Below are 25,849 nucleotides of genomic sequence, written 5' to 3' on the forward strand. Positions count from 1 at the left end.
ATATAAAAAATATATATACTTTATTCACATTCATTTGTACATAAGTATTTCATTTTCCATTTGCGCTTGTCAGTCGAGGATCATTAAACACATTCTTTAAACCCTATATACTAAAAAAGTATATAGTACATATAATATTTGTTGATACAGGTAAATAAAGTATCATCAAGAATTATGTAACTATATAAAACAGTTTTAATTGAAAAACAAAACTTTTCAATCCTCAAATGTTTCTAACCTAAGCTTGAAATCATTAGTATTGGTTGGTCCTTTTAGTATTAAGTCATAGATATAATGTAATCAATTCAAATTAAGAACATTTGTTCATGAAAAGGCCAGTAGAAAATTGTGTTGCTCAATGTCATGTGGCTTTATCTTTTGCTTCATTTCATGCAATCATAGAGTGAAGCTCTTGCAGCACAGCATGAACATTCCCTTCTTGCCACAGCCTATTGCTAATGCACTGGTATTGGTCTGTTTGCATGCTTAGAACTATATGCATGGTGGATAATATTTTAATAAATGTGTTAACTTATATCCCACTGTCTTTATTTATAAGATATTGAAAATATAATATTTATATATTAAGATAATATTTTAGAAAATTATGGTAATGCTTTTGTTAAATAAAAAATAATAATTTTGTGAATTAGCTTCTATTGCTTATAATGTTTTTTTGTTTCTGCTGCCACTTATTTAAATAATTTCACAGATTAATTTTCTAGTTTAGTTATTTTAATTTAATCAAATAAGCTCTCAATGAACTGTATTTTAAGATATTTTTAAATTTATATAATTTAAAATTTTTTCGAACCAGAGAATTATTGTTTTATTTAAGAAATAATTTTTACCCATCTCAGTTTAAAATAAAAGTATGCTATTTGCTATTAGGTGGACTGTCTATCATTCTGGAATGATCAGTCAGACCTCATCATATTTTTATGTTAATTTTTTCTTATATAATTTTCCTTTGACATTTACATCCATGGGAGAAATATGATACCTCAACAAATCAGTTGTTTGATAGCCAAACCCTTTAATGTCTCCATCCTTTCATGAAAAACTTATGCAGAAAAATACATTAGTATTAAATATTTGAGTATACTTGGGGTAAAAATAAAGTTTCCATGCACTTATAATTTTATGTATTTATTGATATTCCTGAAAAAAAAAATTATAAATTACTGACTTTAATTTATTATTCAATCATGATATTTTGTCTTTTCTCCACTCAGTTGAAGTCCTATACAGCTTCAGAGTGGAAATGTAAAGATTCATTTTTCACAGCCGCTGCAAAATAAATATTGACTGACCCAAATGGGATTGAACCCACATTCAATCCAATCAAGCCTTCAATGAATGCATTTTTTTTTATACCTCCATTTAATTTATCAAGATGTTTCTTATACTGTCACTAAACATCTGAAAATTGAAAAATAAATACAAATCTGAGCTTTTTAGGATTTTTTAATTGAGAATTGTATGTATTTACATTTAATTATGTCTACGAAGAATATTTTTACCATTTTCAACATAGCTATAAAGTATTTTAGAAATATTATTCCTTAAAAAATATGAATGGAAGTGAAGTATTTCTCCAAAAGAGGCTGGTTGAGGCATTTCAACACAGGTGTATGGAAACTTGTTTGATCTAGTGTAGGATAGACTGATAAAATAGTGATGGTATAATATTTCTCCAACAATGCATATTGGAAGGAATAAATTACTGTTTTTCCCTTTAGACCAATTAGAAACACCTTAAGTTTGTATTAAAGGAAAAAAATTATTGTCAGGTACCATAATCATTCCGGATTTTTTGATTTTGTGTCAAAGCATATTTAATAATTAATGTGAACTGTTAACTATGTACCATCATTTTGTTGGCCCAAACCAGTTAGTTTTAGCAAAATATGCATTTATAAACAGAAAAGAGGAATGTAAATAGAATTAATAACTAGCCAGTCAAGTTAGTTTATTAAAACAGAGAGAGGTTTAGTAAAATAATCCAATGAAATCGGAGATTTCAAATTTTATACATTTTATTGAAAACTAATTATTACCTTATAACTTGTGCCAACTAGATCACTTGTTGTTTCTAGCATTGGATTGGATAAGGCAAGAAAATAAGATAGTAACTGTTAAGTTACTATGGCTACACTACTAAAGGAGTTGTTTCATCTTATTTATTTAACCATGCTATAGGTTTTATCAAGGGTGAAACAAATTTAAACATGTGTGAGAGCACTAAAAATCCTTCAGTTAGATATCCCAGCCTCATTTCTATAAATCTGTTTGTTTCTTTTTTTAGTGTTTCGACCACTAGGGCCATTTACCCTGGATTTACAAAGTAGATTACAATTGACATGTTCACAAAGTTACAATTACAAAGTGAGAAAGTTACAAATTTACAATTGCATATTAACAATTACAATTTACATTTTATAAAGTTACAATTAGAATTGACGTAATGAGTAAATTACTATATTAAATTATGCATCCATTTATACATGCTGAAATTAGAGTTAGACTACATGTGATCATTGATATTAATTATTTTCAAAAAGTGAAAAAGTTTTGATATTGTTGTGGGGTCTTCTCTCATCATCTCCTGTACATCTGAAGAGAATTTGTGTAATCGTGAGCAATATATTCAGTAAGAATGTGCCTAACGGTGAGATCGTTTCAGCAGTAGCGACACATTCGGTACATTTTCTTTTTTCATGAGATGAGAGTGGGTGAGTCTAGTATGGCCTATCCGAAGACAGGTTAATACAACATCTTCTCTCTGTAGCAGATTCAAGTTTCTGGTTGGACGTTTTACTGTCTGTTGGACCATTCTTAACTTGTTGTCTCTTGTGATGAACTATTCGTCTTGCCATCATATTTCTTTGATCCAAGAAATAACATCTTTCCATGTTGATGATGTTACGACTTGACCTGTCTTTATTGTTAGTCTGTCTTTTCATTCCTGGTGATCCCACAATGACCTGGCAGCCATAAAAACAAGACCCTTCAACCCATGCTGTTCAAAGGTTTCCAATGCTGCTTCAACTCTATTATTAATTCGGTGTTGAAGAAAAAAAAAGATATATTATTACAAATTAGGCTCCAACTGCTTAGGATTTTAGAAATTAAATTAAATCTGTCTTTATAGATTATTTTCTGACTGTTACATCTCACATATGTTTGAATGTATTATAATAATGGTTAGGTAATAGGTTATGATGTCAGTCAAAATGTTTGTGAAGTTAATTAAACATTTAGTTCTTAGCAAAATATTTTATCTGAGAAAAGTATTGCGATTGATCATGTGTACAAATAAAATTTAGCTATAGGAAGAAGTGAGATTCTTCTAATTTTTGAAAAGTTGGTGTAGATTCATTAATCAGAAATTTTTTAATAAGTATAATTTTTTTTTTTATTTCAGTTGCCAGGTAATTCAAACCATCCTGCAGTGTACAATCCAGCTCGATTCCCATCTTAATGGTAAATTTTGATATCTTTTCTTTAAATTTATGTGTCATCGTTTTTATATAGTTTATATGGATTAAATCAACTATTTTACCCTTCAACTTTTGATGACATTTTGTAAATATTCTAAATATATTTGATGTATAGTGATATTATTTTATTGTTATATTAATACGTATGGTATTTGGTGGTATCCAACTTGTGTATGGGAATAATTGTGATTTATATTTTTACCGATTGCGATCCCTCAGGGATTCTTCAATCTTAAGTTTTTATTTGTATTATATTGAGTGAATTTTTTTAAAAAGACAGAGTTGGAATATTGATTGGTCGTTCATGATTAGTTATGTTACCTGTGTGTTTATTGCAATATTTGTTATTCAGGTGATGTGTGAAATGAATACAATGTATAGTAAAGGAATGTTTATAATGTCTAATAGATTATTGTATATTATTATTATGTATTTATAAGTAATAGAGGAATAGTAAATGGTTTTCATGAAAAAAAAAATTATTAAATCAAATATTATTATTGTTATTTGCTTAAATGATTACCCCCTTATTCTTGTTTCTTTTTTTTTTTTTTTTATGTTTATATATTTATATAACCTACTGTGATGAAATGATAGAAATTGTTGATACAATTGTTTTCTACTTAAAAATATCTATAAATCATTGTATGTTATAATTTGAATTGACATAATTTTGTTTGAATTAATAGAGATTACAACATTCCTGGCTCATTTATTCCATTTTCATTTTAATAATTTATCTATTTAATAATTATATATAGCTGTTAATCTTTATATTTAAAAATAATTATAATAAAAATAGTAGTACTCACCTACTTTTGATTGTATTTATTCAAGTCAGCATATCTTGACGTATCATATAGAATGCCAACATTGGAGATAACATTAATAAAATAAAATGAATAACATAATTATTTATAATTGAAGCATTGAGAACTGGAGTGGACTTACATTTTTATGAAAATTGAGTTGAAAGTGTCAAAACATTACATGTCATCCTGTATGTTGGCTGTATAAAGAATTTTATTAATTCAGAAAATATAACCAGTTTAACAAATAGTCCAGATGTATTGATTCCAAGTTAGCTGTGCTCTAGTGGATTAAGTGCTACTGCTTAATGCTATATAACGAAGGACCAAATTTTTATGCAGTAAAAATAAAACAATATGCATATACAATGTGTATCCTACATAAAATATGCTACTATAAATCTTTAAATATACAATAAGACATTTAAAATATACTAATGTGCCTAAAAAAGGTCCTGATTAAAGAAAGAAATAGCAGAAGGGATTAAAATTTAAATTATAATTTTTTATTTTCATATATCAAACTATGTAAATAATTAAAAGGTGTAACAAACTTAAAAATATAATATGATGACATGCTTTCTTAAATAAAATATTTAAATTATAAAAACTTACAATTAGTAAGACAAAAGAAAAACAACTATCATTGGATTTAAAAAGAATTTCTGATTTATGGTAATAAATCAAACTCAAATTAATCGAAAAATAATATCTAACAAGAAAATGATAAAATAGAATGCATTTTAAGAGTGATCTAGGTGGAGTCCTCCAGCCATAAATTAAAATCTAGTTCATTAAAAGAATTTTATTGAAGCGAAACTACAAATTTTGAGTATTATTTAAATTATTATTGATTTATTCATGTTTATTAGTATTACTATGAGAATTTGACATTTTATTTTTTATTTAACAAGATAATAAATTTATTTCAATTCGTCCAAATAAAAAAATTATAAAAACTTACAAATGCTACATTTATCTTTGGTCAGAAAAGCTAAAAAGCCAATTATTAAGATTGAAAAAGTGAAAGATCCACAGTTATATATAATATAATTATACAAACATTTATTTAAGTATTAATATTATTATTATATGGACAACAGACCATGGAAGTTTAAGTCCTTGTGCGATGTATTAGGAAATACATTGTGCATTATTTGAAGTGGTTTTTTAATAGGGTGGGTTGGTCACTCCCACGCCAATATATTTATATATAATTCATGTGTAAGTAGTTAGCATTGTAATAAATGAGAACTATGTTCTTACATTCCCATAGGACCTTTTGTGGAATCCAAGTTCTCATTGGTTATTTAGTTCCTCAATTAATGTTTAATGATCTTCAATTTGGAAAATGTTTGTTGACTCACATATTTGGAGCTAAAAGATACTAAATGCATGCTTATTCAACTCATTTAAATCCCACAAGCTCTTCCAGGTGTTGAAGAGATAAATTTTTCTTCTTTTGTAAATTTTTGATAGCAGTTAGCATTTTATTTGAAAGTAAATTCTATTATTCTCTATTTAGATGCCCAAATCAAATAATGGGTTAACTTCCACAAATAAAATTACTTTATTGTAAAATAGTTGATTAACCTTGTATAGTATGTGAAAGGAGGATGGTTTGAGTGTTATTAAAAGAATTCAAATAGTAATAAAATTATTTATTACAAGCCAACATTTCACCCAACTTTGTAAGGCTTTCTGAGAGCAAAAAAATACAAACAATTAAAATCATACAACAAAGTAAGAGAATAGATAATAGAAATAAAAGTAAACTAAAGTGTGGTTAAAAATTATTTAAAATATGTGAAAACTTATATAAAAATGAACCAAATCAAAAAATCCATTTACTTATTCATTTTTATATAAATTTTCACATATTTTAAATTGTTTTTAGCCATATTTTAGTTTACTTTTATTTTTGTTATTTATTCTCTTACTTTATTTTAGTTGTTTGTATCTTTTTTAGCCATGAGGAAGCCCTGCAAACGTTGGCTCATTATAAATAGTTTTATTACTATTTGAGGTCTTTTAACCACACCCAGACCATCTTCCTCCACAAAATTATTTTATGATTAACTGCTACATCCTACGACCAAAGTTAATTTATTATCAATCTTCAAGTTGATTGTATTTATTTTCACTATTTAGTCAAAATACATAAAGAGAAGCAAATGATTTTTTTTATAAGTTAAATAATTTAGCTGTCAAAAAAAAAAAAAGTTACTCTAATTCACAAAAACAAATACAAACCTGCCCCTTTCGTCATTTAGAGAGTACTCTATATCATCGATATTTGGTTTACATACATACATAGTTTATTCAAATTCCTTAGGGTATATTACCACTATTTAAAATATATTGTAGCAGCCATTGGCCTCAGTATTATATTTTTATACTGATAGTTTAAATACACAAAAAAATTACATTTGTTTTTAAACCTGAAAATTTTATAATGATAATATTTGAATAGTTCTTGGTTCATCATACTCACCTGTAATGCTACTATTGGGTAGTGAAGAAATTAACTTATATTTTAATTCAGATGGAAAATAAAATAAAACAAATTATAACTATTGAAATTTAATTTACAAAATTATATACAAGCTATTTACAACAAAAGCTTAAATTATAATAATGCTTATAAAATAAAAATCAATATTTAAAATAATAATTTGTAATATATACATAATTAATTAATATGTTTATACAAATATATTTACATATTATTGTTGAGCCAAATCTACTAGCTTTTATTAAGAGCTAAACAATATTAAGGACAGTTCATAGATGTTTCCTATAAACTTTCTCTACCACCATCCCTAATCATATTCTTGTACTTTATTTAGTAGACATTTTTTTTCCCAAGATTCAACACTCAACACACCAAAAAAGTTTTATTTTAGCCTTAACCACATGACCATGGACAAGAACAAAATCCTTGAAGAACCAATACCTTTATTAGGATGATGTGGTCTTCTTAATGTTACATATCTCTGTGGGATAATCCTTTCAACATTATTTTTTGAAGGATTCAACACTACTTTTTGTGGTATTATTCTTTCATCACTATCAGCTGAGAGTGAACAATAAGATATGCCAATAGAGATCTTACAATATATTGATATACAATATCTTGTTCAAATAACTATCACTCTAACTTTAATATCAGCTGACGTGACTCGCTTCTATATTGCATGCACAACCAGAATTATAGGGGAATAACTTTAATTTTTATTTCTGAAGGAACAAACATTGAATACAATCCAAGTTCTTGATAGTAGCCCTATTATGTTTCCTGGAACATATATTGTGTCTATTGTTTTGGTATAACATGTAAAGACTGACTGGACTTGTAAGCGGTTCAACCATTAACGTTTCTGATACTATAAAGTTTTAATGGTATGGTTATTCTGGTTGTGTGATACGTAAACCTAATCTCCATAGTAAGTTTATGAAACCCCATTTTAGTTTCCTCTTAGAAAATATTATTACTCAAGTAAATCTACATTCCTTATGGGTAAAATAAAATAACTTTATATAATTTCAAAACATATCTAACTGTGTTTACATTATTGATTCTGTATTAATATATAAAATATGTATAATTTGTTGAAATTTAATTGTTAATACATTTGTACATAAATACTAAGGGCCAGTAGCTGAGTTTATAAGTAGGAGAGTTAGTGCACAATTCATTTTACAAAATCTTGCTACTGACCAATTAAAAATATGTGCAGCCAGTTTAAACTTACAATAAATTAGTTACATAGTTGTTTTATTCTTAAAGTGATTCCATTGTGATACAAGTTTATTATGGAAACACCCTAAATATGTTATTTAACAACTTATATTTAAAAAAATAATTTCTTTTGCCTTAATTAATTTTCTAATTGGTTTACTTGAATTATCAAGTAAAAAATAACAATAAACTTTAAAAACAAATCATACTATTACAGAGGTGTATTTTACAATTGAGACACTTGGTCATAAAACATGATATCTGAAGTCTACTATGAATTACAGTTCAAGGCAACATCACATTCTTTAGGGCTGATTTAATAGATTTTGGAGAGAATTTTTAGGAAAATCGTATTTTTAAAATAATAATGTTGTATGGTAATATATGTAAATGTTCCAGATTAAAAGTAAAACTTAATTTAATTTACAAACATAGCATTGTGAAAGTTTTATTTTTTTCCAGTTAACATGTTATGTGAACGAGTGTCTTGAGTATAAAATGTTGCATATTACTAAAATAAATAAACTAAATATTACTATCATTAAATTGAATCCTATTCCATGAGAGTTCATATATTAAATTAAATCTAATTTTTGATATCTATCATACTACTCATGTCAATAAAATCAGTAACAATAATAAACCAAAAGTAGCATGAAGTTATTTATTAAAATCCCAAGCCTTGTGATCTTAACTAAGAAAACCACACAGGATATTTAAAAAAACAAATTGTTGCTTATAATATCGATTAATAACAAGAAGTTATTTCTGAACACTAAACAAAAATACTTTTTACTTCTTGAATGAAACCACTGTAGGTAAATCAGAGTTTTATTCAAAAAAAGAATTTTTGTTTAGCGTTACTTATATCAGTATTTTGGCGTCCCATGTTTTTGTTTTTCCTTTTTTTTAGAAATTGGAGTTGATGGCGTTAAATTCAATTGTGAAAAACTTCCTAATACATTTTTGGAATAATCGACATCTTCAACATCTATATCCATGGTTTCTGCAGATAACAATTTTCTTGCTACAGCCCGCTCGGCATCTGAATGAAGAGGACACCTTAAAGATCTACCACAGTACTTACCTGTATGATCAGACTTAACACCACATCTGGTAGACAAAACAGGTGACTTATCATCACCAATTCCTGATGCTACCTTGTTTGGACTTATCCACACTTCAGGATCTTGATCCTTAGAACTTTTGCCACCATAGTTTTCTCTTCCTGATTTACTTGGGGATTGAAAGATATCTTTTATATTGGCAGAGATATTAGCTGCATCTTTCTGATTCTTAGAAAGATCTGTCTTATATGGTTTTTGTTTTCGAGCAGAATCTTTCTTTTTCTTTCCATTAATTTTTTTCACACTTCTACTCTTTTCAGCTTTCCAATCATCATCTTCATCAGAACCCATGGAATAAGAACATTCTTTTGAATTATTGGCAATTCTTTGGCTCGCGATTCGAGAACTACTTCGGCCCTTTTGCATACACTTTTCTAAATGTGGTGCAAAACGAGAAGCATGAATTAACTTATGACACTTCGGACAATTAATATCTTCAGTTTTACTATCAACATTTTCTGGGTAAAATGGCAAATCAACTTCATCCAAGGAATGATCATATATTTTAGCAAAAACCAAATTACTATACCCCAATTTGATTGCTCTGTGGACATCTCCAGTGACCTCTCTCAAAATTTCTTCAACTAATTTATCAACCACAGCAACAGCAGCTTCTTCAGCGTAACTCTGGTTTTCAGTAACTTTAAGTCTGAATGAATTTTGAAAATTTTCAAAAAGGTTTTTGCCATTTGTTTCTATAGATTCGTAAGTTATTTCCATTGTTTCTATATTATTATTGAATGATCTGACTAAGGACGCGAAGAATAGATACCAAATAATGTATATTAACTTACGAACATCACTGCACTGACATGAGATTCCGCAACACAACCTTGTTTACAAAGGAGACGCCCGTCAAGCCAACTGAATGCACTCCGTTAGTGGAGGGGATAAGTATTGTTATAACCTTAACTAGAGATAGGACACCATAGAGGTCGGTTCCAACAACCACGTCTGACTATACGGAACGTGCGTAATACGTGTTTTCCCCTCCTAAAACCTAAACTGCGCATGCTTCATACAATTTTGGATACCCAGAAGTGGTTGTTGGAACAGACTGTCCCTTTTTTGAACCCGTTCGTTTTAATCTTTGTAACGCAATTTTACTTAATTTTAAAGCTTACTAAAATTTAAACTTGCAAACTATATTTATGAAGTGATAAGAATCACAAAGCCTTATTACTAGTCCAATCACTTTCATTACCAAAAAACATATAAAACGTGCATCATGGCCGTAATACTGAGAATCCATTATTTTGTGAATTGAATTTGGTTAAAAACATGGAAAATATCCTTATTAAAAACTACTATTCGATGGAATTTATGTTCTTAAAATTTAGTTCTAATGGACATCTACGCATCAAATATTTACTAAGACATTACCTTTTCTCAGGATAAGGCTATTTTAAATGTATGTTGCTTAATATCTAAATTATATCAATATACAAGCTGTGCTGAAGGGATAAAGTACCTAAGATTCATCGTATTTTACCAGATAAATTGATGATTCATTAATAATCGACTTGTTAAGAAAAAATAAATTTATTGCAAGTGTGAAGAGAAATATTTTGCAAAAAGGGAATGTTTAATATTTTGTATGGCGTTCAAATGTTTTCTGAAATTTTAAAAATATTAGCAGACCCGTCAAAAAAGATGAAAGTCTAATCTGAAGGGCTGACTAAATATTGCGAAAGACTTCTCCAGTCTATCGAAAGCCTTCGCCGCATGCACCATTCCTTGAATGAACCACATGTAAAAAAAGTGAAGGCAGAGAAGAAGGAACTAGAATGATCATTCCTGTTTTTTTAAATTTATTTTATTTTTATACCAGATCGGCCTGGTGGGCCTTACATGGTTGATATAACTTATATTATATATATATTTTAACAGTTGATTATGAGGGGGTATAGTCATACAAATGACACCACTAACTATACAAAATGTTCTTATTAAAAGAAAAAAAAAGAAAATAAATAGATAAGAATAATGCTTCTTAATAAAAGAGGAAAGTAAAATTAATAACAAAAAATAATGATATTGGTACACTTATATAAAACAAACAATTGTCTTCTAATAGTAAAAAGAAACAAGTTAATTTGAAAAAGGGAAGAGAGAAAAAAAAAAATAATGAATAAATAAAATGAATAATAATAATAAGTAAATAGAGGTAGTGTGACTATGAATTAATTTTATATTTATTAAAAATTTATAAAAGAATGTCCTGCAGCAGTCTGGGCTTCAGTCTTCGGGTTGAGGTTGGGTTTCCCAGGTTGTAGGTCACTGCTCCTTTAACTGTCGGCAACTGGGAGTGAAACTTCATGAACCGTTTTTTTATATAATCCTCTATTGACTCCATTTGTAATTCGCGGTGCAATTGGCTATTTCTTATGAACCAAGGAGCATTAACTGCGATTCGTAGGACTTTATTTTGAAAAGATTGTTGTTTTTTCCTTGTCGTGAAGGATGCCGCTTCCCAGACTTCACAGCCGTACATCAGTAGTGGCTTGAGGATTGTTTTAACTGTAAGAACAGTTGTTTCTGGTTTTAGTTTGGAATTTCTGTTTAGGATAGGATATAGCATTGCTAACATCATTCCTGTTGCAATTCAGGAAGTAGGTTCCGATGACTAAGGGTCGGTCAAATCTTGAACCTATTCCTGACCTGCACAGTTTTTATCTTCTTATAAAAATTCCTCATTATCGCTGCACACAATGCAAAAATACTTGCAATTCCTGGGTCAGCCCTGGGAAAAGGGGCATAGGGAGGCGCCTTCCATCCATCCCGAAAAGTATAATCGGCCCAAAAATTTTTGTGCAATACTTTTGTGTATTGTGAGGGTTCATGAACATTCAATATTTTTCCCATGCTCTATTTTTACACAAATGTTTGAGCGACATTCTTACCAATGTTAGGAACGCCCCTCAAGAAGCGCTTTAGTACATTAATATATGAATTACGATTACGATTACGAAGCGAAACAACTGGAATAATATGTTAGAATATGAAGGAATACTAGATAATGAATGGAATATGGTCCGGGTGCGGTAAAAAAAACTCAAATAGTAAATAATTATACTATTTTAATTAAAGCACTAATGGTATAGCCATGGTATTAATTATACCTATAATTATATATAGTAATTATACCCATGGTATAATAAAATAGTATAATTATTTACTATTTGAGTTTTTTTTTACCGCACCCGGACCATATTCCATTCTTCTATACACAAGGTCAATCAATAATCTTCCAGAAGGAACACTAGTCTTTAGGCAGTCATCTTCGTCCTCTTGGTTACCTATCTTCGGTTAGGACAGACAGAATATCTTCCATGCAGGTCCTATTCGATGCCTCACACCTTCGTCGGTATATCTACATTCGATGAAACGAACCTGTAATTATTTAAAATTTTTAACTTGTTCCAATCTCTTTTCCCTGTTGTGAAATGAAAACGAATGTTTTATCCGTAAAATAGGTTTTTAATAGCAAACGAAAACAGTACACTACAGAGTAGCATGAGGGTTAACAAAATTATAAGAAAAACGTATGTTCAAATTAGGAGAACTATTTTATCCAAACAAATTACTTAATATCATCACAGCCCCTACGCTCATAATGCTAAGACGTTTCCTTTAAATGCGCAAACATTTCTTTTGTATTTGTTATTAATTGGAATAAATCTTAGCTTTCCGAGATTTGATTGTAAACCTAGCAAGGTCTGAGGGTAACAAAAAGTGCAATCTGGCTCACATGATGAATTGTTTTTAACTCACTGAGAAGGGACCAAGGATCTGGTGTGCTGTAAATTCTTGAGAGGTGCCCTATTAGCTTCTCATAGTTACTTTTCAATCTGAAAGAATTAAAAATATTGATAGGTTTGATTATTAATAACCGATTTAATCAAACTAATTGGGTAGGGTTTGATATAACTGTTGGGGCTAATGGGGCAATAAAAACTAGTTTTTTTTTGTCAAAAATAATTAGTTGGTTTGAATATGATAAATTCCGGAACATCCGATCAAAATTCCTGGCTATTCAGTGGTATAGTCATTAAGAGCATACAGATTTTATTTACTTACTTTCTAGTTTCATTGTACTGAATTTTGATAGTAAAAGGTGTTAATCTATATAGGAACTATGTTTGCTTTTGAATTTATAAATCATGCTGAAGTTGGATTAACAATAGATTGATATTCCTCGTTGAAGTATGAAGGATTGATAAGTGATACCCATTGTCATGAATTTACCCTCTTCTTTAATTTTAAGTCAGTTATTATTATTTTGAAAACTGATTTTTTTGTATTGATATAATTTTAGAGACACTTTAGTCTATGGCATTACTTACACGAACTACGAGTTTTGACTATTGATTATGAGCTGTTGAAAAAAATAGTTTGATGATTTATTTTATTTTTTCAAATTTGATAAGTAATTGATATCGATTAATCGTAAGTGTTCTATTAAGTTTCTTTGTAATCAAAAGTCCTTATGTTACACAGACTGTTATGTTTAATTAAATTACGTTTTTAAAATTACTCTATACCAATATGGGACTGTTTTGTTTACAAATTTGCCCATAATTAATAATCTTTCCTTAGTTTCTCCCAAACATTTAAGGATTGATGTAAACAAGAATTAAAATTGAATGACGTGTCCTTCTGAAGTCTGTCTCGTAATATTGGGAGCAATCTGCTATTGAGATTTTAAGTCTTTATCTTATCAGATTTATTTTAGATTATAATAATCTTTAGTATAATTTTAAATCTTAACCTCCCAGCTATATTGACAGTCCACTTTATTTTTTGTGTTAATAATTTTAGTGTTCCCCATCTCTTCTGATGGGTGGCTTACAGATAGGATATTGTCATTTTCTCTTGTTTATTATTGCTATACATAATTGTGTGGCGCCTCCTGCTAAATCTAAGCAACCTGTGGAAAATGAAACTGCTGGTGAAGAAAAACCTGTTAGCTTAGTAAGTATAGTGCATTTATTTTGTCACCTTTAAATTTGGAATGTTTTAAGTGTTAATATGCAATTTCAAACTCCAGGATGAATTGGGAATAGAATATAACAGATATTTGAAGGAGGTTGTTGATGCACTTGAATCAGATCCTGAGTTTCGAAAGAAATTGGAAACAGCGGAAGAGGCAGACTTCAGGGTATGTTTCTTTTCCCTTATTGTAATGTATAGTTCATATTGTGAATAGTTCATCTATTATTTGGAAAAAATAATTATTAAAACTGTTATAATCGATGAAATAAGTTTTTTCCATATTGTGTATATATTTTTAAAACTTTTTCAATGGCTTACTTTACTGTAGTGCTGATTATATGGAAACTAACTTTACAAAATGTACAATTAAAGATAAATTACAACTTTTTAATTAATTTTCCTAAAAGAAGAATCTTTAATTGTATTTTTAGTAAATTTAGTCCCCATGTACTTAGTACTTCTGTAAAATAAGCCATTGACTTCTTATTTATGGCTCTGTACTGATCCCTAATTAATGTAAAGTGATGGATTGCTATGAATTATGTAGTTCCTTTTTATTGTTATAAAACTAGCTAAATGTTTTTAAATGAAATACTGTTTTTTAACCTGGAATATGCATGTATATATTGGGATTCTAGCCCAATCTTGTATTAATGATAACAAACTGTTGTCAGTTACTGTCTTTCTTATGAAAGATGATTACTCCTTGTAGAAAATATTTGTACAACTATCTGACAAAAGTTCAAGATTGCCAAAGGGACTTAATGTCTATTATTGATAAGTGTGGTACAAAAAGTATTAGTAATTTCTTGTCTTATCTTTTCTTTTCTTTTCTTTACCATTACAAAATTTTTAGTAATGATTTTATCTTGCAGAGGTTACCTTAAAATATGAATTATTTGTTCTAATTAAAATTCCAAATTGATCCATCTAATTGTTTTAATTAATAATTTCTTTGATTTAATGTATTATTGAAAGAAATATTAAACATGTAAATCCGAAACAGTTTGATTGAGAGGTATTTTATTTTTACATAAGTTTAATTCGCTAATATTAATTATTTATTTATTATTATTGATGTTATGACATACTATTTTTAATAAATTAAATTTTTAAATGAATTTGATCTCTCTTTTTTTTTTTTTTTAAAGTTTAAGTTTGAAGTTTACATGGTTTTGGTATTTTATACTTATTTTATCCACTTAATAAGACTTTATTTGATTCATTATTTATGTTTTTGTAGAATGGGAAAATAGCTGCAGAATTGGAATACGTAAATCACCATGTTCGTACTAAACTGGATGAACTGAAACGTACTGAATTACAACGTCTACGTGAGCTTGTAAAACAAGCAGAAGAATTAGATAATAATGAAATTAACCCAAATCATGTTGATCCAGGGCATGTTGATCACCAAAATCCACACACTTTTGAATCGGCTGATTTGCACAAACTTATAACTCAGGTAGATATTGATGAAATACTGTAATTCCACGAATCCTAGAATCTTTCTATTGAAAAAATATTGACCAACTTGTGTGAATCTTCTGATTTCTTAATGTTTTTCAAGGATATTAAAGTACTGGAAAGTTAGAGATTCAGTTTTTATCTTTTGCCTTAAAACTTTCTTATAGTTACTGTGCAGAGGTATTATACATTTTACATCTTACTCAGTATTTTTAAACAGTAAAATGAAATCAGAATATACTAATATTTCTTGGAATGACTAAGGGATTCACTTTGTGCAAGGCAAATTTAGGCAAACCTTGAGGTAGCTGTTTGTCACCCTCCTAATATTGTAGTTTAAAGGAAAATATTTCATCATTGTATTTCCTTTTTTTTTTTTTACTTAATATATTAATGAGGAGATTTTATGTTTCTTGGTGGTTTAGGCACTTGTTTTTTCTGATTTACCTAAATTAGATCTCCAATCATCTTCTAAAGCTGGTTTGTTAATTTTATTGCTATTAATGACTCTCCATTTCATGTTTGTTTATTTTTAGTTTTGATTTTAATTTTCCCCCAGTTTCTTCAAATATTTTTTACGTATTTGCCTTTGTTTTGTTTTCATAATTAAAATTCTTGTGTTAGTTATATGAATATTAAATTAGTTCATATAGCCAGTAATTGTAGTGTTAGTTAAATGATTGTTAAATTAGTTCATATAGCCAGTAATTCTATTGTTAGTTAAATGAATATTAAATTATTTCATATAACCAGTAATTCTAGTTGTATTGATCAGGATTTAGAAAGTACGATTCACTGGATGTTTCCAACAAGCAATTTTTAAAACACACTAATTCTTTATTATGTCATTTTTGTGAAGATTGGAAGTCAACTATTCTATTCAGCATATAAAAAAAAGAGGCCATAAAAAACTTCTTTTTTTTTGTCGTTTTTATTGCTTTGGTTCAAGAATTGTACTCTATTTAAGTTATGTATTTTCATCATATCCAGGAGTATATCATCTTGAGTTTTAATTTTTTTTTTTCTAGATTTTTGCTATTGTTGCCTAGTAGTTTGATGTTAATCATATGTATTTTTTGTAGGTAAGGAAAGATTTAGCTGAAGCAGATAGGAAAAGACGTGAAGAATTTAAAGAATATGAATTACAAAAAAAATTTGAAACTGAACAGAAGATTAAAGTGATGGATGAAGAACATAAAAAAAAGTTTTTGCAGGAATTGGAAGAGCAAAAAAAGAAACATGGCCAACATGATCCAGTATGTATTGGTTTTTCACTTCTCTGATTGCTTATTTTACTTGCTATTTAGTTACTATTGACCCACTAATTTTCACATAATTTTTATCATAACAGCTTCATCATCCAGGTAGTAAAGCACAATTAGAAGAAGTTTGGGAGAAAGAAGATCACATGGAAAATCAAAAGTTTAATCCTAAAACATTTTTCTTACTTCACGGTAATTTTATTCATTATTATTATTATTATTATAAAACGATAAGATGACCCAGGCAGTGTCAGAAAGACTCAACTACCTGTCACACAGACATAAACCCACTATTATCTACTCTGAGATCCTTTCTAGCCACCATCTTTCTTATCCTTTATTATCTTTATGATCAACTAATCAACAAAATAATAATCAACTTGTAGTAATATTGTTGTAATGTGAGATGTCTATGTCCTATTTTATATTATGATATCCTTCTCTTCCTAAACTAAAATGTTTCTCATAGGAATAAGAAAGCTCTGAAGGAGTATTAATAAGGAAGTTCTTCTGATTAATATTTTTTGAACAAAAGATTAAATAAATAATCAATCAAAAAAATTGATGATTTTTTGTTCTGTTTTCATCCCTTAAAGAGTGTTAGTTTCGTACAATCAACATATATTCTTTGTTTTATCATTCTTGTTCTATTTATGTGATTTCCAAACCTGCCATATACAAGGTGCATTCACAAAGTTTCAAGACTAGTCTTAGTACCAAAAATTTATTGAACATTTTTGTACCATTTCAAAATGTGACCCTTGGGCATCAACACATCACTGGTAGCTTTTGTCCCATTGAAAAAAGGCTCCCTGGAATTCTTCGCATTAAAGGCTTTTAAGAGAGTTCATTGAAACTCCTGTTGAAATCTTATCGAATTGTTTTCTCTTCTGCCCTTTATGATTCAGGGAAACATGAAGAACTTGCAGGAAGAGAGATCAGAGCTGTAGGGTAGTTTCCATGTTGAGCATGGTCAAAACTTTGGCGGCTATGTCCTAAACTTCAAAACTTTTTTTGTTTCCTGAGTTCAACGCTAAAGGTGTGATCCATAAAGTTTATTTCTGCCAGACACACTGTCATAGTTATAAGATGATTAGATTCCAAATCATGACAATGCGCCTCTCACACGTCACTTGCCACTGCTGAAATTTTGGAATTTGCTAATTTGGAAATTCTGCCATAGCCACCCTACAGCTTCGATCTCTCTTCCTGAAATTCTTTATGTTTCCCTGAATCAAGAGAGACATAAAAGAGAACCAATTCCACACTATCCTAGCTGTCTAGGTGGCTTGAACGAGGTCCCTTTAATGCCTTAGAGTCACAAAAAGCTGCAGAGAGCACGGAACAATGAAAGGATCCTATAATTTACTTATTCTTCCAGAGGTTATTTCTTAGCACAAATTGGAGTCTAGTAATTTGAGAGATTTAGATGAATATTGGTACACCTGAATTTTTTAAACTTAAAGTTGAATTTTTTTTTTTTTAATATTCTACGAAAGTAGTTTCTAAGAAATTTTATTATTATTTTTTAATTTATCATCTTATTTTATCTTTTTTTCCCCTTTGCAGATATAAATGGTGATGGATATTGGGATGAAGATGAAGTTAAAGCTTTATTTTTGAAAGAACTAGATAAATTGTATCAAGCTGGAGTGCCCGAAGATGATATGAGAGAAAGAGAAGAAGAAATGGAAAGAATGCGGGAACATGTTTTCAAGGAATCTGATAACAATGGTGACAGGCTCATTAGGTCAGTTGAAAAATGTTGGTTCTTTCAGATCTTTTTAATGTTTTATTAATCACACAAATTTATTTTCTCGTTAAAAAAAATTTAGTGGCCTTATTACACAGCAGTGCAGATTTTAACTTTTTTAAATTTTAATTAATTATTAAATTCTTTCATAGTTCATACTTATTCATTTTTTATTTCTTATACATTGAGAGATGGTTAGTTATTTTAGATTTTAGGTTAGTTATTTGTTAGAGGAAGCTATTTTCCTACACTAGGTATTAAAGCCATATCAGATTGTTTCAATGAGGATTAGGCCTAGCCTACAATTATGACCATTTAATTGTAAATTTATATAATGAGTTTAATTAAAAATTGTTTGAGCCATTTTCGAGAAATGGTAAAAAAGTGTAAAATTAGCAGTTTAAAATGTCACTTGTGGTAAGTAGATTATAGTGAAAGGTTATTGTAGAATCCCAGGAATATATCTACCTTGAATACATAGTTTCAGTTTTATACAAATTTTTCTTTCTGAGCTAGGCTGTTCATATTCACATACTGACTGCTTAGTGATACTAGATTTTTTGGACTCCTGAGACCTTAATATATTGATGTTCAAAACTTGGATTTGAAATTTTTCATGATAACAATACCTCCTCTTACAGTACATTTCATATATGGGTGATTCCCTATTTTGGTATCACTTTTCAACCTTTTTTTCCTGGTAAAAAAGTATGGATTTTCCAACTTTTGATTTTATCAAATTATGTCCATATGTCCTTTATGAACTCCCTGGTATATATAATCATAGATATCAATAGTACTCCTGAAATTTAATTTAAGCAAAATTGTAAAAATGAGGGACTGAAGAAAATATGAAGTGAGAGACTGAGGTAGACTATGGACAGCCAGGAAATTAACTGTTAAAATTATTAAGACGACAATTTATCATTCATTTATCAAAATGCCATGAATGACCATTAATCATTACATGAAATGTCATTTTTTGGTACTAAAAATCAGTCTTGATTTAACATGTTAGTTTTATAATTTATAAGTTTTAATTTATCACTATCCACAAACATTAGAAAAAAACTTGCATTCATCAAACTTTAGCCACAATATGTATAAAGTATTTTAGGTATATATCTTTTTTTATTTACAAATGTTGTCTAAATAAAACGAGTCATCAAGAAAAATTTCTCATTATTTCAACTCTTGTCAACTATAATTAAGTAGCAGTCATTTTTAAATCTTTTTGGATCCTTGACAAGAGTCAACTTATTTTTAAAGAATAACCCACATTAAAATTTTGCTTTATTTTGAAGGGGAAAAAAACTAGGTAAAAGAGTATATTAACTCTAAATAGGCAACTTTCAAAATTAGATTTAAAACATAAGTATAGATATTATTCAAATAATAAACCAAAGCTAGAAGAAGCGTTATAAAAATTTCTCGAACACTGAATGCATTAAATAAACCTTGATAATAAGTAATATTAACTAAAAATAAAATATTGTCAACCTAATTATGTTCTGATTAATTACCATATTACTACTACGGAAAAAAATTGAAGCATCTCAAACCTGAAAATTCAGGTCATGGGACAGGTGAGGTACTGAGCTTTCACCTCTGTAAGTATTATTATCAAGTACAAAAAAAGAAATAAATTTGGCGAATTTTAAGGGAAATTATAGTCAAATTTGAGACCTACAACTTGGAATAAGAAAAATTCATTTTACTCATTTTTATGGTCTTTGGTCCCAAAAATGACTCCAAAATAGAGAATCACCCATATAAGTTATTGAAAATGAAATGAAAACTTTTTAAGACATGATATCTAATGTTTTCTATTTCTTTTATTACTAAAATGATCACTTTCTTCTTATTTTTATTTCCTTAATTTCCTTTTTTCCTTTTTAGCTACCAAGAATTTTTGGAACAAACCAAGAAAAAAGAATTTAACAGAGATGAGGGATGGGAAACTATTGATTCACAGCCACAGTTTACTCAACAAGAATACGAAGAATTTGAACGAAGGAGGCAAGAGGAAATTCAACGCTTGATAGATCAAGGCTTGGTAAATTTATATTTTATTATTTAAATATTTCGTTCATTCAGTTCTTGATTTGTTTCTATCATCAATTCACCTTTAATAAAATATCTAAGATGAGCAGGTTTTTAAAAAATCAAAATCAAGTAATTATTTTTTAAAAATCATAGCTTAGTGGAATGAAATGTTGAACATGCTTTGACAACAGCACCCAACGTGTTAAGAAGAATTTCATAACTCAAAAATATCAATTTTCCTAAAAACAAAATTTAAACGTACATTTGATTCATCACTTAACATTGTTCTTATTGCTCCTAAATTCGTATCATATTATTAAACATTTTTAGTAATATTTCCTAAGAAAATCATACAGGTTCACTACAGCAGCACCCACTCTTCCTACTGATGTTGCTTATTTGAGTTGTTTTTTTTAAATTACGGAATCATTTTGTTGAAGTTAAATTGAAGTACTTTTATGAAAAAAATATTTACATTTGTTATAATAGATGTTACTTGATTGGCGATTACTGCTACTCAATCTTATTTATTTGTGTTACCTATAGTAAATATTCTTCTGATATTTATGTTTAATTTAATTTAGGAATAGTATTAATAATAATGCATGCATTCCAGGTTATTACATTGCGAACAGCTTGAAGCGTTATGTTTGTTCAACATGAATGTATCATGGATTTAGATTGGAAAGGATGTAATTAATAAAAAATAAATCATTAATGTTTTTTAAAGTTTTGTTTGTTTTTTTAATTTTAAATATTTATAGTTTATTTGAGAGGGGAGTTAAAAACTTTTAAGCAAAGGAAGATGTTCTGGATACGGCCAAAAATAACTTAAATACTTTTTACTATCGGAGTTGTTTTTGGCTGTACCCAGACCATCTTCTTTTTATTAAATACACACTGTCAATCAACGATGTTCCAAAAGGAATGGTGTTTAAATGCAATATTAATCTTTTTTCTTTGATCAAAACTTTTGATGACATGACTGAATTTCAATTTATTTTTAGCTTCAGCCTTATGCACCTGGTATGATGCCTCCTCCTCCAATGGCTCACCAAGATCACCAATTTCAGCAGGTAAGTATTCCTTATTACTTGTTAGTCTGCTTTCTTCTTTCTATTGTTTGTTTATTTCAGGTTATAACTTATGAATTAGGTGATCCTTCTTGATCTTGAGTGGCCTTTTTATAGCGGGTTGCTTGGTTCTCTCTTGGAATTATGCATATTTTTAGCATATGCCCCATAATCTAATTACATTTACCACCAATGGGTGGTCATACTCGTAGCAAGAGGTTGAAGAGTCCAGTAGTTGGCTTCTTTGTCCTTGATGGAATGCATAAACTTGTTAGGCGACATTTACTACAACGATAAAATTACAGAAGAACATATTTCTTTATAGAAATTTATTAAGGTCAAACTATTATGATATTGTTATCAAATACTGGGAAATCACATAATATAATATGTTTATTTTTATGTATTCCTTCTATTTTTATAAATAAAATGAAGAACTCAAATCTTAGGCTAAGATTGCGCGGTGGCCACAGAGTAAAGTGCATGGCTACTAACTCTAAGGACCCGAGTTTGAATCCGGCTGGGCAGAAAATTGTTTTCTGTTACACTGTAGCCGTGAGTCTACTCCTGTGAGTTCTGGAGCCCCAAACCCAGCCTCTTAAATTGGGTACCCTTAATTGGGTAAAAATCTGGCAGTCGAGCGTGATTCTGACCAAATCACCTCTTTGCACAACCTTTGGTCTAGTAACAGTACATCTGTACGAAGTACTGTTACTAGACACCCCTGACCCTCCATGGGTTGTAGTGGTACAGATTAAGATTAATCACTATTCAAAGATGATATCATGTCCGCCACAGAAATAAAAGTCGACCTCCCAGGCCTGATTTGAACCGGCACCGCTGCAGTCACGGGCCATTCAAAGTTGGTGCTTTAACTTGCTCGGCTACCAACTGCTTTACATTCATTCTTTCCAATTCTTCTTTCCATCTCTAAGTTTCACTTATTGGAACTTACATTAGGTTCTTGCCATATATGTCCATCCTAATAGACATAATTCCTTCCTTGTATACATCACTGAATAATTCCTTCGATCCGTCCCTTTTGTGGACAAGGATTCCTTTTGTTTTGCCTTGCCTTGTTAATATGTTCATGATTTAACTTAATGACCCTCATCTTGCTTTCCCAGGCCAAAGAAACTGATTTGACTTATTGACTCTGATGTGTTTTTCATTGAACATATCTCTACTTTGCAAAAAAAAAAGTTTTGATTTTATTACTTCTTTACTGAGATCATCCTGCAGACTTTCGCACAGCTGTTTGAGTTGTTACAAATTAATTACTGTCTGCAATACAATTTATCAACTGCCTCAAACACAAAATAAAATTAAACTTTTTTTTTTGTCAGATGTGCTACTATTCAAGTAAAGCAGTAATATCAATCCTTAAACCTAACAACAATCTGTTATTAGCACAGCCTAAGAACATTTCTGTTCTGAAAATATTACCAGTCTTCTGTATTCTGAATTTCATGATAGCTGATTCAGGTCCAGATTCGATAACAGGCTGGCCAAATCATTCCTCTGGGATGTTATTGGTTCATTCAACCTGGCTTTTATTCAAATGAAACATTCTGTGCCTTTAATTGTTATCTTGTGTATCCCAAGTTTTTTTGGGAACCCCAATTTATTATTTGGTACAGCTTCTGCTGCTCCTTGTTCACAGTATTCAGCTGTCTACTAATTAGTGTTATTTTTTAATATATTGTTCATGTCCTGTCATAGATACAAAAACCAATATCAAACCTGTTCTGTTATGAACTTTTCCTTCCTGAAACAGCATAAATATTATTTAAGTATTCTTTCTGCATGAGACAGTAATCTGTAAAACCCTTAATAAAACATTGGTTACACTTTACTATTAAAATCACTGTTGATGGGTTGGGTTCTTTCTTATTTAGTGTATTGTTTTCTCAAGTGAGTACTCATCTGTATGATTTTAATATGAAGATCTTTATATACCTTTAGCTTCTCCAAGCCCTTCAGAACATTTTGTAATGAGTATTTAATGGTAAGAAGACTAATTATATTGATTACTTTGCAAAAAATTTGATAAGAGTATTTATCTTTTGATTGAATCTAATCAAGGCTGTATATAATAATTTGTAACCATTTTTTTTTTTTATTATTTCTTTATGGTAATTAATAAAAATTTTCATTGAGAATTTACAGATCTGAACCTATTTCCTCTTAATTTGAGAAGTTGATTGTTTTATAAAATAATGTTAATTTATTTCTTTTGAAAAATTGAAATTAAACTACCTATTTACTGAAAATATTTATTATGATCTATATTTTTTCAGAACCACCCTGATGTTCATATGCAGCAGCAACAGCACTATGCTCAGAACATGCCCTATCCACCACAGGGTGGCGCCCCACCCCAGTATGCTCCTGGACATGGACAATATGCCCCGGCTTATGCTAGTCAAGGATCTGTGGCCAGCAACCAGGCACCACCTCATCCAGCACAAGTTCAGCATCAAGCCCCTCAGCAGGCAAGTCAGTATCATGCACTGCCTAATCAACCTGATCTAAATGCCATCCCTCAGCGACAGCAACCCTACCAAGTTCCTGAACAGGCGTATCAGGTCCCATCTCATCAAGCCGATCCCAATGCAATTCCTCAGCAACAGCCCCCATCTTTAAAAACACCTGATCAAGTTGTAAAGCAAGTGCCAAATGCTCAACCAGTTCAACATAATTTTAATAATATACCACCAAATGTTGGAAAAATGCCTGAAAGCAATCAAATCCCTAATGCTTATGAAAAGGCACAGCCAGTTCAACCAAGTGTTCACAATGATCCCAAAAATGCTATTCCTCAACATCAAGGTGCGCAAGGAAATCAGATACCTCAGATGAAATACAATGTACCACAGCAACCTCAGCATCAACCTGGAAATGTCCAATATCATTCCAAAAATTAAAAAGTTTCTAATTAAAATCAATCTTTCCAATCTAATTATGTAAAATGTACTGAGTTAACCATTAATTATCATGTTTCATATTGTTATAGTTTAAGTATTAAATACAATTAAAATAAAATATTGGACTAAATTAAAAAAATTTCTCTTATATTATATTAAACATTTATTGATTTTTTTTCATTGTGCCTGAGTAAGAATTTCAGACATTTTATTCCTCCCAAACCAATATACATCCACCATATAAATATGGCTCTTGTTCGGCACATTAGTATTTGTTAAAATTATTAAATACTCATATTGCTATATTATCTTATGAGTACATGTTTTCTGAAAATTTTTTACTTTTATTGTTATTTGTATTAATTCTGTTTTACTATAAAAAGAACTACTTATAGATATAATTCATTCTTGAATGTAGTTACTCACAAATGATGTAGCTGTAGAGTTGAAATTGATGAAATATTGACAGTTTCACCTACCACATTAGAAAGGTCTATTCATTTCTATAGTATTTCAAAATTCCTCTGAAAATATCTGTAGCAGATTTTTTTAATTTAACCTCTTAATGTTACTGAAAGATTAAGTTCCATTTCATAATTTGTTTTAATATTAAAACTATATATTTTTTTTATACCAAATTTATATGTTTGTTTATTTTTAATTTGATAATCTGCTTTCCATTATTTAGTTATGGAATTTGGAGTTATCAAATTAATTATACTGCCTACTTAAAGTATTTTTTGCTAAATATTTTATGTATTATGTAGATATTATTTAATATGATAAATTAATTATGTATGTCAGACATTCCTTTGTATCCATCTTATTGTTAATTTTAATTTGAAATTTTATGAAGACTATGATTGCTGTTATTAAAAAAAAAAAAAAGTTTTGTTATTCTTTTAAATAATAGTTATTTTAATAAATGTATCTGTATGATGAATACAGTTGTATTTTATATGTGATATTAAAGAATATTGTAACGCATTTATGTTGAAATATATAGTTTAGAAAATCACATTTTGTCAGTTAATTATGAAATTCGAAGTTGTATTTCTGTGATTTCTTTTCATTTAGTTCTAATTTTCTATTATTTTGTGCCAAAAGGAAAATAAAAATAACTCAGTCATCATTCATTTTGTTAT

At 29.1% G+C, this 25,849-nt stretch overlaps 3 protein-coding genes across 3 annotated transcripts in view; 2 read left to right on the forward strand and 1 right to left on the reverse strand.

Annotated features, from left to right (window-relative positions):
• The window catches only part of Sec16 (Secretory 16), a gene marked incomplete at its 5' end in the record, with an annotated part of 44,549 nt that extends 40,343 nt beyond the window's left edge, over positions 1–4,206 (forward strand). The window contains 1 exon segment of the mRNA XM_067051453.1: positions 3,428–4,206. Coding sequence (XP_066907554.1) covers positions 3,428–3,484 — 57 coding nt within the window.
• A 2,705-nt stretch (positions 4,207–6,911) lies between these two features.
• On the reverse strand, positions 6,912–10,075 carry Sgf11 (SAGA associated factor 11kDa). Its single transcript, XM_014431387.2, has one exon. It carries the CDS (start codon positions 9,899–9,901, stop codon positions 8,924–8,926), a length of 978 nt encoding a protein of 325 aa, XP_014286873.1. The 5' UTR covers positions 9,902–10,075; the 3' UTR covers positions 6,912–8,923.
• Positions 10,076–13,514: 3,439 nt separating this feature from the next.
• On the forward strand, positions 13,515–25,722 carry NUCB1 (Nucleobindin 1). Its single transcript, XM_014431385.3, has 10 exons — positions 13,515–13,630; positions 14,003–14,155; positions 14,232–14,342; positions 15,420–15,641; positions 16,726–16,899; positions 16,995–17,097; positions 18,475–18,655; positions 20,558–20,714; positions 21,712–21,780; positions 24,078–25,722. The coding sequence occupies exons 2-10, from the start codon at positions 14,021–14,023 to the stop codon at positions 24,702–24,704; spliced, it is 1,779 nt and encodes a 592-aa protein (XP_014286871.1). The 5' UTR covers positions 13,515–13,630; positions 14,003–14,020; the 3' UTR covers positions 24,705–25,722.
• Positions 25,723–25,849: the final 127 nt, after the last annotated feature.

The sequence above is a fragment of the Halyomorpha halys genome, unplaced genomic scaffold (genome assembly GCF_000696795.3).
Source record: "Halyomorpha halys isolate HHAL.00 unplaced genomic scaffold, Hhal_1.1 Scaffold968.1, whole genome shotgun sequence".
Taxonomy (NCBI): Eukaryota; Metazoa; Arthropoda; class Insecta; order Hemiptera; family Pentatomidae; genus Halyomorpha; species Halyomorpha halys.